General features: G+C 36.1%; 1 protein-coding gene and 1 long non-coding RNA gene across 2 annotated transcripts; one reads left to right on the top strand and one right to left on the bottom strand.

Moving 5' to 3' along the window:
- Positions 1-3,596: 3,596 nt before the first annotated feature.
- On the bottom strand, positions 3,597-10,923 carry LOC131331176 (patatin-like protein 2). Its single transcript, XM_058365056.1, has 7 exons — positions 10,570-10,923; positions 10,231-10,412; positions 7,886-8,075; positions 7,613-7,774; positions 5,286-5,588; positions 4,185-4,357; positions 3,597-3,896 (listed from the first exon to the last, which is right to left on the bottom strand). Exons 1-7 carry the CDS (start codon positions 10,885-10,887, stop codon positions 3,761-3,763), a joined length of 1,464 nt encoding a protein of 487 aa, XP_058221039.1. The 5' UTR covers positions 10,888-10,923; the 3' UTR covers positions 3,597-3,760.
- Positions 10,924-18,011: 7,088 nt separating this feature from the next.
- Positions 18,012-19,467, top strand: LOC131331179 (uncharacterized). Its single transcript, XR_009201329.1, has 2 exons — positions 18,012-18,898; positions 19,244-19,467. It is a non-coding gene; the product is annotated as an uncharacterized LOC131331179 (long non-coding RNA).
- Positions 19,468-20,322: the final 855 nt, after the last annotated feature.

Below are 20,322 nucleotides of genomic sequence, written 5' to 3'. Positions count from 1 at the left end.
TAAACTGATAGGGACATTCCTAACCGTCTAACCAGAGAGAGACAGAGACATAGTACTGTACGACTTGATGGTCAGCATGTGCAAGAAATATTGGTAACACGAGGAAACCTCGCCAAGGTTGACTGTTAGATTAAGCGCAATCCGTCACATCATATCCAACTAAGCCAAGAGATATTTCCCTCGCATAAAAAATAAAAAGAAAATTGCTATTCCCCCCACCCCGGCCCCACCCCCGACACCCCACCCCGGCCCCACACCAAATTTACCTTCTTACCCTTACCTCCAGCCTTCCCTTTTCCTTTTTGTTTTCTTTTATTTTTTACCCGGCCCCCTCTCAGCCTTCCCTTTTTGTTTTCTTTTTTTTTTTACCCGGCCGTTTTCTGTTTTTTTTAACCCGCCCCCCCTCCCCAGCCTTATCTTTTTGTTTTGGTTTTTTTATTTTATCAAACCCCATTCTTTCCTTAAAATCCGGATTATCCCCCGGCCCCCCACTCAAAAAACATCCGGCCCCCCCTCCCCTCTTAAAACACCTTCACCTTTTAAAATTTATTTTTATTTAATTAATTTTATCCTATTTATTTAATTTCTATAAATACACCGGGTCAAAAATCGTATTTTTTTGATCATTTTATTTTAAATGGTCATAATAAATTTTTTGCTCTAAGACTTTTCAACAAACACCCTAAAACTCATTATTTAGTTTCAAGACTCTCTTAGGGTGTTCATTGAAAGGCCTTGGAGGCAAAAATTTATTACGACCATTTAGGATGAAATGATCAGAAAAATAACATCTTTGCACCAATTCAAACAGATTGAAAATTGAAACATTTATTTTTGTAATTATATTTTTATTAGACTTGAACCTAGAATTAAACTTCAACCATAGAGCAAATATGGGGGGGGGGGGGGGGGGGGGGGGGGGTCATATGGGGTGAGGAGAGAGGTCCTCATTTTCCTATAAATAGAACACTTTGTGAAATCATTCAATTCACACCTTGGGGGGGGGGGGGGCATATGGGGTGAGGAGAGAGGTCCTCATTTTCCTATAAATAGAACCCTTTGTGAAACCATTCAATTCACACCTTGAATCTCTCCAACTTTTCTCTCTAGAAATTTTGTGTTTGCTCTTTGTTCTTACTTTGTTCTTGGTATTATTGAGTTTCTTCTTGAGTTCTTCATGAAACTCAACCCAAGACCGCCACCAAACCACCACCCGATCAGCCTCTCGATCCAAAAAATTGAGTAGTTTAGTCAATATTTATTTTCGAGAGAAAAAAAAAGTATTTTCTTTTCTCTTTCGAAGCTACCGTAAGCTTACCGTAAGAAGTCACTTCGTTCGATAGCCACATTCATCTTCTGTAAGCTACCGTAACCTTCTATTATATTTTATTTTTGTGTTTAAAAATGCATATTAAGTTAAAATATTAAAGATAGCTAGCAAACTTATTCTACTAAAATTACTAGTCTAAAGCATAAGTGGTTTCCACTCCAAAGGTGTCCGTCCATGTGACACTATGCTTTATGATCGTTTTTACAATTGTGGAGTAACCCGAGGCTAACACCCTCGAAAGTTTGTCAACAAGTCTGGCTTCGTACCGACTAAGAAAAGATTATTAAAATAATAAAAAAAAGATTCAAAGTGGAAGGAATCAAAAGGAAATAAAGAGAAAAAAAAAACGAAAAAAAAATTCTAACAGAAAAAAACAAAAGCAAATAAAGAAGAAAAAAAAACAAAAAAAAAAAAAAAATGGAAGGAGGGAGGAGCAGGAGAAGGGGGGGGGGGCGAAAGCAGCCCTCAAATAAAAATTTGATAATCGGATGTTCGAGTCAATTTACGCGCACTTCGACTAATTCCGGAGCCTTAAAGTTAATGATTGAACAAATCTCCTGTTGCCCCAGGGTATACAAGTGTTTGGCTTTCGCGGATTCAAACTTACAACCTCTTAAGACCAAATCTTTAAGTTTGTTTCTTATACTCACCTGGCTAAACCCGGTTTCCATTAGATACAAATTAGAAGCACCCCTTTTTGTACAACGTAGGGCCAATGTGTACCGACACTTATCTGTATTTAATTACAACGGAGATGCTCCAAGGGCATCCTTCTCTCTAGCGTGATCCCCTGTCCGACTTGTCTCCCACTCCTTTCGACTGTTGGTCTTGCAAATCAACGGTTGAAATGGGTCGAGCATGTTTTGCTCCAAAACGACGTCGCTTTGAGAAAAAAGTGCTCGGCCCATCTCAGTCGTTGATTTGCGAGATCATTGGCCGAGAGAGGTGGAACAGGTGAGTCGGATAGGATGAGTCGAATAGGGGATCCGGGTTCGCCTTTTCTGCTTTTGTCTTGAATTAATAACACATCCACGGTTCCATTACTGTATCCTTCGGTCTTAATTAATTATTATTTTTTTTATCTACCTTTCCATTTTAAGATGTCCCAAAGAGTTAGTTTATTTGAAAAGTCAAATAATATGTCTATAATTTTCCAAAATTATTTTGTACTACTGAATATGAGTACAATAAAAAGGTGAGATTAAAGGACTCTAAATTAGTATTTCCTTTTTATGCCGTGTTTGATCGCATTTATTGATGGTATATGTAAAATGTTTGAAAAACGACCAAGAATATATAGAATTAGAGGGAGTGGAATGAAACCAATATACTCGTCGGTGCTTCTTATCACTTATGTGTGCTTCTCAAGTAATTTTCGATCAGGAACAAAGCCATGTGCACGGGGTGCGCGCAATCATTATTGAGTAGTCGTTTACCATCCTTTTTTCCTTTTCTCCAGACAAAATAAATACTACGTGAATGACCGGTATTAGTGAGACGTAACTACTGAGTAGTCATTTTCATACCCTCCTAGCTTGTTTTATTTTCTCTTGACAAGATAAACATGACCGATTGGTAGGGCTGCAAACAAATCGAGTCGAACTTTACAGTTTTTAAGCTTGTTTATTAAGTTTTTAACGAACTTGAGCTCGAGTTCAGTGAAAACTTAACGAGTCGAGCTCGAGTCGAGCGGGCCTTGGCTTGACTCGAGCTTGTTCACGAGTCTCAACGGACCAACAAAAAATGTATATATATCCTTGCATAGGCCTAATACAACCAAAAATATTTTGATTGTGAAGGTATATATCTTTCATTTTCCTATGGAGCGGGGGTGTACTGGTGTGCGTGTGTCCTCGCCTCTCTTGGTTGACTGGAAAGTGAAAGCGGAAAGAACAAATTATGAAATAACAATAAAAATCCGAAACTCAAGTATATATACCCCGGCTCGCTAGCCGACTCGAGCCAAGCTTATCCTAGCTCGAGCTCGGCTGGTTTACAAACGGCTGGTTTACAAAACGAGCTGAAAAAATCGATTTGAACTCATTCGGTTCGTTTAACTTCCGAGCCGAGTTTGAACGAGCCAAGCTGTAAGCTGCTCGCGAGCGGCTCGGTTCGTTTGTAGTCCTACCGACCGGTATTGGTGGAACATCACATGGCCGTGTTTTCAGAAGACTAAATAAAATTTTCCTTTGTTTCACGAGCATGAAATACAAAAGCATTCTTAGAAAGTTTCTTCCATTACCAAAGTAATTAACATCCCTCAAAATTCCTAAAATATTTAGATACTTTTATTCATTCGATACATAACAAATTCGATATACATAATCAAAAACATGGTTATGTATACAGAGATTTTTCCTAATTGAATATTATTCGAATTGAAAAAAGGTTAAAGAAATGTAATTATCAGCAACCTCAAACATATACTGCTCACTTTTGAGCAGTACTGGAATATGCCTCAGGAACTAAACTTAGTTTAAAACCCTTCGGATTTATGGTGAGCCCATGGGGAGATGGAGATCTGATATCACGAAGTCGCTTCTCATCGGAGAGTAGTTTTGCAAACCTGCAAGATAAATTTAAAAAAAATAAAAAATTAGACTCACTTTGTTTGGCTCTTACAATAGTTGATCAGTAAATTATAATTGTTACTAGTACGATATTTAGAGGTGTCAAACGGGTCGGGTCGTGCCTGAGTCCAATCCCTGTATGTGGGCTAGGCTAGGCCGTTGTATTGTGGCCCGTGGCACGGGCATAGAAAAGCACGGCCGGTCATGAAACGGCGCGAGTAAATTTTTTCAAAATTTTGAATAATTAATTGCAACAGTAGATGTACGCGTATATATATATGTACCTTTGGAGAGCTTGTTCATTAGTCTCCTGATCAGAAGATTCCACAAGACCTGTTTCCAAATTTACCCTCGCCACTGGTTTCTTGAGTAAATTCTCACCAACTTTGACTAGAGCCTCCAAATTTTCTTTGGTAGCTATATCAACAGATGATACTACCCCTGTTAAAGTGTCCTCCTGTAATTTGGTTCCAAAAAAAATTTAATGTCAAGGGGTGGTGTTTAATTAGGAGAAATTAGATGAAAAATCAAGAAGTTTTTTTTTTTTCTTTTTCCCTCTTTTGTTGATGAGGATTGAGAATTTAGTTTGGCCGAATTTTGATTTTTGTATGTTTTTAATTGTCTTCATATGTTTGTCTTTTCTAAATTGGTTTAGATTCTGGCGTCCAAATTTTAGTACAAACCAATTGATCGGAACGAGATCAATCTGACAAGTAAATTTCTTCTATCAAAACTCAAAAAGTTCACTAAATTAAAATGATAATAAAGCCAAAAAAAAAAAAAAAAACCATCTTTGTTTGGAATATTTTTCTTTTTGATTAACTTTCACATTGGGTGTGCACGTACTTTTTAGTCTTCTTATTTCTCTCATGAAATTAATCGGTTTATGATAATTCTTTTGGTAAAACTTAAAAAGGCCAATAAAGAAAAAAATATGTGTTTTAACTTATTTTTTATTTTCTTAAACTTATTTTAAAAAACACTAAAAAAACTCAATAAAGACAGAAATAAGCCATTATGATTTTGGCTTTTGTTTTTTTTAGTTTCTAAACTTATTTTCAATATGTTTTGTGTTCGTTTATTTTAGATCCCTAATTTTTCTCTCCAAAACAAATCAAATTACTAATTTCTGATGAAAAAACAAAAACAATTAAAAAAGATACCATTATAAAAAACAAAAAATATATTCTAGTTAAAACTGAGCCTTAGATCCCGGATATATGCTAGTCAAAATTAATATTTTGATTACCGAACCGTGCTGTGCACCCCTGTACAGCACCATTCCCGGGTTCATAGATAATGAACTACGTACTTGAATTCGCAGATAATTCTTTTCAGAGTGGAGGGCTTGGAAAATGATACTAAGGTGGTAATGAATTACGTACCTGAATTCGCAGATAATTCTTTTCAGAGTGGAGGGCTTGGAAAATGACACTAAGGTGGTAGTCAACCATGTCAGCACTGGCTTGGGTAAAAACATCTACCAAAGGCGTGGAGCCAGCATTTGTTAACCACCCCAATAAACCCCATTTAGCTGCTCCATCTGCATTGTATTTCTCTTCCTCTTTGTGTGTGCCAGTTCCCAATGATATAACCAGGAGTCGACCATAGTCCAATTGCTTTATTGCGAAATAGTCTGAGTTTCCCCTCATGATCTGCTTTGTTGTTTCCCCAATTGCAATTAAAGTCTGGCCAAAAAAAATATTCCAAAATCAAACTAGTTAACATACACATCTCTTTGTAAAAGCAAAAAATAGAATTTATTAATCTTTGGAACGCGATTTTAGAGATTAACAGGATCGAGGGCATGGTAACATGACAATTAAAAGAAAGCATCCCGACTAGAGGTGTCAAACAGGCTAGGCGGACACATCACGACACGATCCCTATAGATGGGCCAACTGGGCCGTTGTTTTGGAACTTAATTTTGTTCATCCTTCTTAAAAGAGGCTGAACATTGCCTCTTATTAGTTGAAATGGCGTGGAGTCCACCACAAAGTGATATCATGCATGCTTATCAAAAAGTGTATAGCAGGGGTGAGACCCACATAATTTCAACAAATAAAAGGGAATGTAACATTCACCCTCTTATAAGGGGGTGAACAAAATTACACTCATTGTTTTGTGGCATTGGTACGTGGCATGGGAACGACACGAGAATGACACGAGTAAAAATTCGAAGATTTAGAAGTAATTAATTGCAAAAGTAGATGTATACACCATAAAAATAAGGTTGAGAATTCGTTCTTAGGTTTGGGCCCTATCCTTTCAACTAAATTAAACCGGAAATGCAATTATCAACAAAATGTTTGCCTATTTCTTCAATATGATTTTATTATAGTTAAAACGATAAACTATTTGGTAATGTTTTCTGTCAATTACAATGAAAAAAAATGATAGCAATTTTTTAAAAGTTTTTTTTTTGTCTTCACAATGCCCGATAAATAAGAATTCCAATTGGGGGCACAGACACGACACAACACGGAGTGTGGCGTGCCCATGGGCGGGGCCGGATTGAGTATATTCTTAAATGGTTTGACCCGGCACGACTAATAAATGGACCAAACTAAACACGACATAAGACACATTTGACACGAAACTAAACGAATCGACAGACATAACACGGCCCATTTAAAATCTCCAATCCCAACCATCGACTATATCCACAAGTACATAGAATCAAAACCAATCAGCATCACGTGGTCTTCCCCGCAGTATAATTAAAATCGCCACTTCATTTTCAATGATGAGTAACATCACTAGAAATACATCTAATTAAGAAATAAGCTTAGAATTGACAATTTATTTAATCTATACCAAATTGTTAACTACTAACTCATCTAAAAATTAAATTATTTGACTAGAGAAATTTTAGCATTTTTATAAAATACTAAACATGCCCTCACATGTGGCCGCGTTTCATTTGTAAGCATGCTAAACACGTGCAAGTATTTACTCCCTACGTCCCGTTTTTATTGTCCATTTTCGTTTTTCGCGCCGTTCTTCAACGCTTATATCTTCTAATATGAATCTCTAAATATATGCAATATAGATCTTGTTTGATAGTTCTCGATTAGATCTATAATACAAAGTTTTCAAAATTATGAAAAACATTGTAGATTGGGAGATATAAGCATTGAAAGAACGGCACACGAAAAACGAAAATGGACAATAAAAATAGGACGGAGGGAGTATTAAATAGGTCGGCAGTGAATTTCGAACCTAAGGCCTATTGTTTGCTTTGATACCATATCATTTTATTAACCAAAAACTCAACTAAAAATGCAAGCAATCATTTTATGGTTCATGTTCATCTTTTCTGATTTTTTATTGAGATTATTTATGTTCTCAACAACCTCTATTTTGTTTTTAAGCACTTATTTATTTACAATTTATGTCCGTATATTTGGATTTTTTTTTGTTAAAGTTTGTTTCCAAAATTTTATTTTTATAAGTCATCTTGACAGAAGGATTTGAAAAAAAAAAACTCAAAGTCACTAAAGAAAAATTTCCAGCAATTTTGACTTATTTATGTCTTCTCTGTTCGTTTGTTTCTTTTTTTTTTTTAATTTTAAATTTGATGCATCTTTTGAAATTTACAATTCGATAATCCTAAATTGTTGACCAGAAACTAAACAAACGTCCACAAAAGACATAGGTTAAAAAAAAAATACATCCCTAACTCGTGCTTGTAAAATAATTTGGTGCGTACCGGATTATTTGCAGCTACGCCACCATCAATTAGGTTAAATTCCCTCACTTTTCCATCAGGGTCCTTGGTTTCAAAAGTATGTGCAGGAAGATAAGTTGGTGCTGCTGAGGTTGCAATGCATATATCTGAGAGTAATGCGTCCAAGCTTGGCTTATTCTTCACCTAAAACATGAAAAAAATACAATTTTCCCGATTACTCAAACCCTATGATCGATCCAATCAATAACTTACGGTTTCAGTGATGAAACTTCACAAAAGGGCTGAGAATAGAACCTCGTAGGAGGAAAAGATGGTCGGTTGGAGTTTCTTGATGTCGAAAGTAGGAATCGCAATATTAGTCAAGGCCTGGTGTAGCTTTATATTTCCAAGCTTTTCTTTGGCAATGTTGTGGAGATACTTCCCATCATATTTTGGTCCTGATAAGGCTTTTACTATCTTTGTAGTGTTAGGAAATGGTGTGAAGCTGTGGGTATAAAACGTTCAAACATGTTAGTAACCATGAAATATATGTGTATATAACAAAGAAAACACTATACTAGAGGCCCCATATTTGGATGTCACTACAACAAATTAAAATAGGTCTAAGACGACGAAAAAAAATCGTCGCCAATTACATATTTTTCATCGCCAAAATGATTGCCGACGAAAAGAATTTGTCGCCCCATTCGTCATCTTATCCTCGTCATTAAAGACGAAAAAAATAATTTTGTCATTGATGGTCTCATCGGCGATGAATTTTTTCATCTCTGATTGTTACTATATCCGCGACGGATTTTTTTTTAGCCAATGCATTCTCATTGTCAACGAATTTTTTCGTCGCTAAAAGCCAAAACGAAAAAAATTAATTGTGATTTGGTTACCACCACTCAAACCCACTACCTTAGGTATCTTTTTTTTGTTTTGACAAAAGTTAGAGGTACTTTATTGATAAAGCCCAACATCAACACTTACATAACGAAATTTATTATAGATAATTTGGATAAAATCAAACTAATCATCTAACTGATACATAACGAGAAAGAACGAGGCGATTGATGTCTTTCATCCCCAGCCCAGATATCGCTTGACGCACCTTCTGCTGAACGGAAGATTTATATTTCCTATAACAGTCTAAAAAAGAAATACATTTCTAGCCAAGAAAAAAAGACAACAAGAACCTAGACGATTAGATGAAATTCGACCATAAATGAACACTAATAAATTTCTAGCAAACCACCAATAGATGCATACTAATCTTCTCGAGCCCGAATAGTAAACAAATCGTCCAAAGGCGAACTTTCTACTCTCACAAGGAGAGACAAAACTCCCCTATATCTTACTCTAAGAGCCCGTTCCAGAAAATAAATAAGAACTTATTTTTTGTCCAATAATAAGGGTTGTTCCAAAAAAATAAGGAGGTGGTACTTATTTTTTCAGAATTTACATAGGTACCAATGGGTGCCGGAGAGGAAAATCGTCCGATTGCTGTGCCGAGCCGTCTCCGGCCACTGGAAGGCCGATCCGAGCCGTCCAAAAATTCTAAAAAATAAAACCGAGGGGGCCTTCACGGGAATCAACGACATCCGAGGTGTGTAAGATGCTTGAACCGAGCACCCTTTTTCCGTGTAGGGTGCTTGATCATATATACACAAAAAAGGGGTGCTCGGATCAAGCACCCTACACACCTCGAATGCCATTGATTCCCACGTAAGCTCCCTTGTTTTTTTTTATAGAATTTTTGGATGGCTCGGATCAGCCGTCCGGTGGCCGGAGACAGCCCGGCGCGGCCGCCGGTACGATTTCCCTCCGCCGGTGCCCATTATCATAGCAACAGTCTTATTTTTTGTATAAGGCAGTTAAACTTCAAGCTCAAAAATTATGTGTTTACACAAATAATTTTTCTACCACTATGGATCTTGTTTGATAGATCTCATTGAGATCTTTAATACGGTGCAAAAAAAATTGAATTTTTTTTTCATTTACATTATTTTTGAGTTTGAAAATGTGAAAGAAACTTTTTATTTGAGTTTTGTGGAATGACCCTTCTTATTTTTGAATGAGAAGTGGCAAAATAAGTACTTATTTTTTAAGAAGGTTTCTGGAACGGAGCCTAAATCCAGCTGTCCAAAAACCGCCAAACGGATTGCAACCCTCACTGCCTCCACCGCAGTTGCCACAAGGGCTCTGACAATGGATTAAACGACTCCGATGACGGCAGAGCCGGCTGAACAGAGAGGGTCAGATATGAAGTTGGAGAAAACTAAAAGAAAAAAACCATAGGGAATAGGGAAAAAAAAGAGGAGAGCGAAGAAGGAAGAGCGGGTGAAGGAGGAGGAGCCCGGGGAGGAGGGAGAGGGACGCCTGCCCCCCAAGCAGAAAAGATATGCGGATGTGGCTTTTCAAAACCGCCTTGGAGCTCTCAAAACCACAAACAAGCAGCAGAAGCAACACAACCAGCAACCCGGCCCAAAGAAACCATAAAACAACACAATATTCGTATGTTATGAACTTTTGTCTTGATCGACGTCATAGATTTCTATATATATACACTATACAAATACGGATTTTTACATAATTCAAGGGGTACATATAGCTCACATCCCTTTATAATTGAATTAAAATTTTTGACTTGTTTATACCTGGGTTGTGGGAATATTTTAGGGCAGTGCTCAAGGTAGAAGTCTTTAATGTCTTTAGCGGCAAACAAGGGGCGGTTATTTTCGCCAGGTGCTGTTAACATCGCGGTCACAAGACCACCTGTGCTTGTTCCGGCAATAATATCAAAGTAATCTGCAAGTCTTACTTGCTCACCATCCAGCTTCTGCGCGACCAAGCCGATTAGAAGTTAATACATGAAAGATTACCAACCCTTCCACTAAAAAGTAAGTGAAAATTTTGGATTGGATGTGTACGTCCAGATGTTGAATTTTCATCTTACACACGACACCGGAAAAAAAAATAAAAATAAAGTAAAGCACCTGAAGTTCAGACTCCAGGAAGCCGAGGATAGTCCCTGGGATAAGTCCTCTTATTCCACCTCCATCAATGCTGAGAACTGTGATTAGGTTTCCATAAGTTGGGGGCTGAAGTGGTGACTTTGGACTCTCCATATTCCAATATCTGTGTGTGTGTGTGAGAGAGAGAGAGAGAGAGAGAGAGAGAGAGAGAGAGGTTTGGCTGTGAAAGAAACAAGTTTTGATAGTTTTGCTCAGAAGTTTGTGTATTTCTGCTTTGCCTGTTACGGTATTTATAATAGAGTACTCTTCAGTCTTATTCTTCTTCGGGTTTGTCGACATGCATGAGAAATTTCTTTTCGCAGGCTCGAAATTTATTTGTTAATTAGACGGTGTTCCACTAATTCTTCTTTTTATAAAAATTTTTTTTTTCAATTTTTAAACTCAAATATAATCAAAATGAAAAATAATTTTTTGATTTTTTTTGCACCGTATAAAAGATCTCAATAAAATCTATCAAATAAGATCTATATTGGTAAAAAAATTATTTGCGTAAACACATAATTTTTAGACTTAAAATTTACTTTTTTTTTTAAAATTCACTTTTTGAAAAAATGAAACACTCTCTTTCAAGGGGTCTGGAAAAGTCAAACATTGCATGCGCTTGGAAATTCATTCATTCTTTTTGTACTTTCCTTTGGTTTTAGTCAAAGTTGAAACAGAGGTCCTGCTCTGCCAGAAAAATTGGAATCCTTGAGACTAATTCTGTGACTTGTTGGTGAGACTTCAAGAGAATTGTAGGTAAGGTTATTGACTTGGTGATGCTTTCAAAGTAGTCCAAAGTTGAATAATTTGGCTCAATTTTTTTTTGCCATTGTATACATCATTGGAGGGCTGGCGGGGAGTTAGTAAGTTAGTCCATATGGGTTCAGAAACTGTTCATAATTCTGAACTCCAAACGCCTCTGCCGAGGCTATAGTCTCTCTTGTGAGAGAACTAGGAGATAACCGCGAGGCTAAAAGCCCTATGGATTAATTTGATTCTTTTTTTATTGGCAAAAGGATATAATCATTGAAAAAACAAACAAAGAACACATTCATCCTTTAACAAAGGCGTTGATAATCATCAGAAAACTCCTAGACCTAGGATCAGAAAAAGGAAAATACTCATGACTCATGAGGGGAAGAAGTCGATCCCTCCCCTTTTGCCGCCCTATTAGAGTGTAACATCAAGAAGGAGGGGCGGCGGCTGCTAGAGAGAGAGAGAGAGAGAGAGAGAGAGAGAGGACAACTTGTTTGAAGAAAACAGTTCCATAATATTTATTGATTCACCAAGATCCTGTTGATTTTACGATTTTGGATAATGAATGGAGAGAGATAGATCGAGAAATGAAAGTAATAATTGAAAAAAAATTTTTTAGAGACCATACGCAAAGAAAGAATCCAAAATCACAAAACGAACATGATGCAAATGTCACAGATATGCATATGTTCATGAATCTTCTAGCCCTAGTTGAATGACACCATATTGTCACTTATCTTTCATGTAATAAGTGATTGTCTAGGAAAAACTAGTATACGAGCTGGAAATGCATTACCAGTCAGGTTTTGAGTTAAGTACTATAAGATATCCGTCGAGGAGTATTGTTATGAGCACTACATATATAGGGGCAGGTCTTGTAGGGGATCTACCGAACCTATATATGTTGGGGTAGAACTTAACGAGCATGAAAGATTACGTTTAGTCATGATACTAAGAAGTCATAGAGACTTGAACCAAAGCATTGGGCGATGAATATCGAATACTTATCCGTTGAGTCAACCGCTTGGCCGGTGGTAGTACTATTAGAGTTTTACAAGATTCGAGCCAAAACCCATTCAGATCAGGGTGCGACATGCAGACAAGAAATTAACTTGAACATTTGTGTAGAATTTTCCTTATGAAGTGATGGAGTTGAAATGTCAACTAGGGCCAGAAGATTCATGAATGCATATCAATGAGATTTGGTGAACCAAATGTATAATTCCAACCACGCAAAGGATAGGCCCCACATATATTGATGGTCCTATTCGACGATTTCACCCGGAAAAAAAAAAAGATTGGGCCACAGTGAATGGGATATATCAAGTATTTGTGCCTTGTTTTTTTATATTTTATTTTATCATAACTCAAGTTTCTGGCCAGAACAAGTTCAGTCCGATTAATTTTAGGAGATCAATTTCACCGTGCTCTAGCAGAAGGTTCAATTAAAACTGAAGCAAAGCCTCATATATACATGGCCAGGCTTCATATATGATTTGATACCATATTTTGAACTTGAAACTTTAAGATGGAAGCTGTTGATTAATGCCACGGGAACAATTATCCCTGCCACGCTCATTGATTACCTAATGAGCTAGGGCAATTATGCTTAGCTTTCCTATACCGCTTGCAGGACTTTCCGTGTGGTGAATACTCCTATCTATTTGTACAATCTAATTTGATGCTATCCTAGCAGCCAACAAAGAATAGCTTTCTGAAATTCTACATGCCAACTACAAGCAAGAAATCTTCCACGGTTCACTTTTTTTTTTTTTTTCACATTTCTACTAAAAACACCATCTTTTTTTCTCTTTTTTTTCTCTTTTTTTTTTTATACTTTTGATCATAATTTTTTTTTACTTTTTAGACTCCTCTCATTAAGACGAATGATTATTTCAAAAAAAACATAAATCTAATAAAAATTCAAAAAGGATGAACAAAAATAACCCTAAAAATATCAAAAAATTAGTGGAAATATGGAAAAGGTTCTTGTGGTTGTTTTCACCTATGATACATTTTATTCTTTGAGTGATACGACTGTCCAAAAAGATCCATCATTTTGAGACGGAGGTAGTATCAAAGTACGCAGATTAAGATTATCAACGGGAAAGATGCGAAGAAATATCTCAGTACATTGGACAGTTCTAGAAACGGTAGTTTAGAAAACTTAACCGATGAAAGAAAAAGTAAAACGAACTTTGATTGCTTAGGAGGGTAATTGGGTCATCCATTGGGTAATTGGCTTACCGTGGCATTATCTTATTTTATTTAGTATATCCATATTGCTGGGTAGCTAGTTAGGTACGTAAGTGCATGATTGGACCTTGGAAGTAGTACTGTTGTTTGACCGTTAGGAAATGCAGTAGGGGTTCTACCTTTACAGAACCTCTCTCTTGAAATGGTGAGGTGGTATTAATATTTGGCAGCACCAATACGGCAAACACAGGACACTTTGGACGATCGTAGGTACTATTATTAAACCATTAGAGCTACTCCTAAGTTTTGCTTTTTAGGTTTTCTTTGCTTTTTCAGATACATGAACCCAATTTGTCCAGAAACTATAGAAGTAAATTGATGACGGCTTTTCTATGGTAGTTATAAACCGCGTTTTTGGCACCAAATTGATGCAAAGAAAACGATTTTCTTTACTAAAATACCAAAGAAATTGAATCATCCCCGGCCCATAACTTGAATTGGTTAACGGTAAGAGTATTAGAGCAAATCTGAACCATTAATTATATTAATGATTGGTCCATATTTTGAACTGTCTACCCATCCAGTCTAAAAATTGGGACGGAGAGAAATATCCGAACGTGATACCAAAATATTGTGTTGTTAGATTTGCAAAAGATAGGGCGCGAATAAGCCAGGAAAGTAACGTAAGACCAAAGATGGGACCAGATTAATCCACCTATTTTTTTTTGAAGGGCGCGTTAATCCATTTCTCTAAGAGGTTCTCTAAGGGAATAAACAAAATTTTACATCAGATACGTATTTTGGGTGACTCATGTGGCAAATTGGAGAGTTATGCACTCCAATGTACTATTCAAATTTTAATATTTTTTTATCACAATTTCAAACTCTAAAGGACCCACCTTCCATAAAGAGAGAGAGAGAGAGAGAGAGAGAGAGAGAGAGCAGAACGTTGGTTCTTGGAGTTAATTTGAGAGAGAGAGAGAGAGAGAGAGCAGAACGTTGGTTCTTGGAGTTAAACAAATTAAAGATCTCTAAATTTATGATATACTCCATCCGTCTCATTTTCATTGTTCATTTTTAAATTACGTGTCATTTTTTAATTGTTTATATATTTTAATTTATAATGTTTTTCGTAATTTTGAAATTTTGCATTATAGAATTAATTGAGATCTATCAAATAAGATCTATATTTCATATTTTTCAAAATTCACACTAAAAGATATAGACAAAAGACACAAAAGAAACAAACAGAATAATGGACAATAAAAATGGGACGGAGGGAGTAGGTATCAGAGACGACCATAAATAGTTTGACCTATAATTAGTTTTGTTATGCCACGTATTCCAAACGAAAGAAAAATAATTGCCATAAACGCAACAATTTCAATACAGAAATCCCAATTAAACAAAGCATAATTGTAACAAACTGTCCAAATAATAAATTTCTTTCGATTCATTGTGTGAGTTTGGGAGTTTTTTTTTTTTTTTTTTTGTGAGATTTTAACTTTTCAAAATTAGTTTGGAGTGTTTGTCAAAAAATTTAGATAATGGATTCTCGGATTTTACAAATTTTGAAAAGCTAAAAAAGGAATGAAATTATCGAAATTTTGAAGTTGGGCTTGTGTAACGATCCGGATTTTTGACCCAATTTTTTTAATACAAATTTATATTGTTAAATTTCTAATTCAATAATAAATTAGATTGAATAATTAAAATATATTATTATGTGTACAATTGATATTATTTGCATTATTGTATAAGATATGTATTTAAACTTTAGATATACAGGAAATTAGTGATTCATATTCATTTCTTATCTTTCCTATCTAAACCCTAAGTAGAACTCTATTCAAACTAACTCTCCACTTCTCTATCTCTCATCCTATACATAAAAGCGTCCAGATACATTCTCACCATGTACATACATGCGTCCATATACATTAGAATTGAAAACCCCCCAAATGTGGCACTTGTCCCCTATCTTTTTATCATTATCAGTATCACTCTCCTTCCTCATTCCACCACTTCTACACTTATCCTCTCACCTTCTAATTACCTTATTCTCTCTCATTATACATACTCACATAAATTCGAAAATTGAACACCAGTATATTATTTTACTCCAAATTTTATTGTTGAGTCTAGAATAGAGAGAGAGAGAGTTGTGGCCGTACGTGTGTGCACACCGTGAGTTTCGTGGGCACACTGCTGCTGCGGGCCCTATCAGAGGGTCGCCGGACGCTGCCCCGAGATTTCAAAACCACCATGGCGATCTACGGACACCGTACAACACTTATCCGAACTTAGAATCGCATTTGAGGTAGTTTTCCAGAAACCCAAAACCTTTATCTGCATTTTAATGGAGTTACTTAGATTTAAAATTTATTGAAGATAATGATCTGCTGTTAAATTGTTAATTTATTTTTAGTCCTGTTTATATTAAAATTTAGTCTGGTTGTGCTGGAATGAATAGTGTCATACCATGTGAAAATTTATGATCGTTTAACAAGTGTTTGATTGTGAAATTATTATTGATGTTGCATTGTTAATTTGTATTTGAGTGGACGTTTACGTGTTTAATAAATTATTGGGGTAGATAAATATTTATGAAATATTAACAAGAATATTTTATTAGTAAAAATTTTTTTAGATTGTAAACAAGAAATATTTTAGATTATATATTAGTTAATTTTTAACTCTAATAAATATTGACTAGAATAGCCTCGCATAATTTTGTAGTTATAAAAATCTCATATTAATATTTAATATAGTTAGTAAATACCAAATTTAGCAATAAGTATTTTTCAATAAAAATTTATTTGTAAAATCTATGAATAATATGAGAGTTAAAGAAAAATGTATAAATAGTAGAAATATTTTATAAAATTTCTAAATGAGAGAAACATATTTAATTTTAAGTGTAGTAATTAATTGTTTGACTGAATATTTTTATTACTCGCATGATTAATTCTATGACAGGATTAATTTTATTGCATGCTTATGTGTTGTTAGTACTTTTAGTTGAAATGTTGAACCGTGCGATATTTTGTTGTGGCTGTAGATTGGACAAATAGGTTCCCGGGGTGGTTACGAGTAGTGAATCATGTAGACGATGATAAGTAAATGGAAAATGATAAAGTGTTGAAAGTGTGAGTACTGTGTGGATTGTGAATTGAGCCATGGCGATGGCAAGGGTAACCTATGGGGCCCTGTGTTGAAATGGGTTACCTGAGGGGCCCGGTGTTGTGAGACGCTAAAGCATGATACGTCATGAGAAGTTTCTCTTCGAGGAAGAGAATGGGTCCCATGAGACGGTTATAGTTAGTGAGACGTTAATGTATGATACGTCATGGAAAGTTTCTCTTTGAGGAAGAGAATGGGTCCCATGAGACGGTTATAGTTAGCGTGGGGTAGTGGATGTCCGACCCTAATGTACGACACGTCATGGGATGACTCGATCCTCCTGTTATGGTCTTAAGTGAGAACATGCTCGGTACATAACTTAGGTGAGCTCATCTAGGACCCTGGTGCAGGATAAGAAAGAGGAAGGGTGGACCCATGAGACGATTGTAGTTAGTGGATGTGGGAGGAAAGGATCTCGCGGAGATGATCCTTAGATTACATGTAAGATAATGGATAGTAAAGAAAAAGACGATGTGTTATTATTTTGTACCTTCGGTGTATTATAAATTATTATATTGTTGATCTGCATATTGTGGTATTGGGTTTTAGGATTTCTATTTAGTGAATTATCACTCAGGATACGTTTGTATCCTGGCAAATCGTTTGCTTCGGTGTAACATCATTTTATCTTTGAGGTGCTTTAAAGTTATACTTTAGTAATTTAAAGGGGCAAAGTGCATTTTTTTTTAAAAGTATTGTGCATGTGTGCCGTGTGTGTGTGAGTCATAAAACAAAAAGGAAAAAAAAAAAAGAAACCCATCAGGGTGGATTTTGTTCCAACGTAGAGAGAGAGAGAGAGAGAGAGAGAGAGCAACGGTGGAGAGAGAAGAAAAGGGAATTAAGATTAGAACTTGAATTGGAGACTTGCTAAGGTAATTCATGATTTTCTTTACTTGAATATATGATTTTGTTATTCAATTCCCTACTTGGCATTTAGTTAGAGTTGGATTGAATCCATGGGAGAGGGTTTTAGAGGTTGGAATTGGGTTTTTAATTTAGAAAATTCGTGTACGTTATGAATATGCATAACTGTGTTGAACCAAGTTGAATCTGTCCTGTTTTGACGAATTTATTCAAGATACCTAGAAATCTTCTAAATTCTTGAAAAAAATCCTGAAGGTTCATCTATAAGTCTATTGCATCGTGTTAAATATTCAGAAAATAACTCGAAGTGTTCTGACCTACAAAATTCGTGGACTGAACTGGTGTCTGATTCGCGTCTGTGCAGACAGCACAGACACATGTTGGAAATTTGGGCATAACTTCTTGCTCGGGTGTCGGTTTTACGCATCGTTTCTTGATTCTGAAACTAGACTTACATACGTTCTGGAACATGTAAGGTTTGTGCCTTAGTTACTTCTAGGAAAACTCAGTTTCGGTTCTGAAGTTAATGGTTTGTTAACTCTGGAAATCTGGGTAGGTTTTGGAGCTATGTTATTCATCAATGTTGTCATAGTTAAATGTACTTACTAGCTATGGGTCCTTATGAGTCTTAAAGATTGTTGAGTTGGTGATGTTTTGGCGCAAGAATCATCGAAAAATATTAAGTGTACGATTTTTAGTGATCTTTCGATCACAGACAGTTCTGCTGAATTTTGTATTTTCTGCATCGACACATCTTGGAAAAATAGGCATATCTTTTAGCACATGTATCGGATTTGCGAACCGGTTTGTGATTTGGAAACTAGACTCTTGTACCTTTCAGAACATGTAGGGTTTGTACCTTGAAATTTCGTAGGTAAATACATCTTTTGGTTCAAACTTGGCTGATCTGCAGAAACTGCAGATTTGTGTTTCTAATCGTGCATCTTTGGACAGTCGTAACTTTGTCATTCAAAATCTATTTAGGACAAACTCTATATCGATATTGGTGTACTGAAAGTCTACTTTCTAATGATGGCGGTTTCATGATCCAACTTTGATCCTATAAAATGCTACAGTCTTTTAAAAACAGGCTGGTTGTAGAATGTCTTGTTATTTTGGGAGTGTTGTTGTGTTTGAACTTCATGTGTGTTATTCTTTGGCCATTGTTTAGTTCCTTATGAGCTTATTATTCTTGTGTTGATCGTTCGTTGAACTTATTACTAATACGGTTAAACGTGTGATTAGGTAACGAGCTGAGTAATCGGGAGGTGCCAAAACCGTAAGTTGGCATACTTCGGTCGACTCACAGGTGATTGTGTTTGATATCTTATATCTTCAATAAGATGTTGACATGTTGGTTGTGTATCATGCTATGGTTGGTTTAGTTACTAGCGTGCATGATTGGTGTATGTTGATTGTACCCGTATAAAGTTTGTGGAGTGAGTCACACCTTGTCGTGGGCCGTGCCGTTCTATTTACGGTGAATGGGAGCTTGGTGTGCGGGACACAATACCTTGGGTACATGGGATGTGGCAGACGTGTCACTGCATGTGTTGTGAACATAAATTGTAGTTGTTCAGTTAGTTGTTTATGTTGAGTTTTATTGGATTTATTCTATATCTTACACACTCCTGATTTTCTTTTGGATTGCCAGATAGCAGGGGTTTGTAGGATGGTCCACTACCGGTCGGCGTTTTGGGGTTGGCTTTGAGGATGTTGATTGTGTTGGTGGTAGTGAATTGTCTTGTATATATAATCGACTCGTTTTGTAAAGGATGTTTTGCACTTTAGTTTGCCAAGTATGTAAAGTTATGGGTATAACGTCGACTCTTTTAATAATATTAATGTTAAGTCTTCCGCTGGTTTATTCTGAGTTAATATCTGTTGTTAAGTGATTATTTGGTTGGCGTTTGGGAATGCCACGTGGCCGTGTCGACTCGGGCCCACAATGGGTGTCGTTTTGCGGGGCGGGGCGTGATATTCGGCGTTCAATTTGCCAGAGTGTGCAGGATTCTACAGTGGAGCAGTTGATACAGGTGGGACCCCTGAAACGGAGTTTGGGCCAACATTGCTTGGAATTTTGTGTCAAAACTAGAGTCGCTCTGGAGTTGCTTTTGTTAAACAAATGTATATAGATTTTTGTATTATTTTGAAATTCTAATTTTTGTATAAGGATAAATAAGGGCCTAATAGTTTGTAAAATTCAGTGTATTTTAGGGTTAATGTTTCTAAAATCTCTTGAAAAATCGGGACGTTACAGCTTTGGTAGCTTTTGAGATTCTGCAAACAAATTCTCGAAAAAAGTATGAAATTCTAATAATCTGTAACGCCCCGATTTTTTAAGGAATTTTGGGAGCAATATAAAATAACTTTTTAAGAAAAAATTTGCTAATCAAGTATAATTTACCCAAAATAGAGGTTTAATCATTACAATCTCAAGATAGATTTACTGAATCAAAATACATTAACTTCAGAACTGACTCTAGGCTTGATACGGATTTCAAGCATATTTGATATCCGCTCCTGATTTTTCTCTTGTCTCAAAACTGTTCCACGATTGAATCCTGCACCCGCTGGCAAATTGATGGCCGAAGCAACCGATTTGCCAGGATACAGACGTATCCGTGAGTAATAAATCACCAAGTAGAATAATCTAACTCAACTACCCCTCTTACATTATAGTTAGCAAACAACAGGATAAATATGGTGCAAAGAAGTAAAACAGAGATTTTC

The sequence above is a fragment of the Rhododendron vialii genome, chromosome 6a (assembly GCF_030253575.1).
Source record: "Rhododendron vialii isolate Sample 1 chromosome 6a, ASM3025357v1".
Taxonomy (NCBI): Eukaryota; Viridiplantae; Streptophyta; class Magnoliopsida; order Ericales; family Ericaceae; genus Rhododendron; species Rhododendron vialii.
Note: the sequence above shows the minus strand (reverse complement) of the source record. Positions and strands in the feature narration are given on the sequence as shown.

Bases quoted from the DNA above. Each gene is read 5' to 3' on its own strand.
- LOC131331176 (XM_058365056.1), bottom strand. From the start codon at position 10,887: ATGTCGACAAACCCGAAGAAGAATAAGACTGAAGAGTACTCTATTATA. The intron at 7,775-7,885 runs GTTCTATTCTCA...TTCATGTTTTAG, and splicing joins CCATCTTTTCCTCCTACGAG to GTGAAGAATAAGCCAAGCTT. The intron at 5,589-7,612 runs GTACGCACCAAA...TTTTTTGGCCAG, and splicing joins GCGTAGCTGCAAATAATCCG to ACTTTAATTGCAATTGGGGA.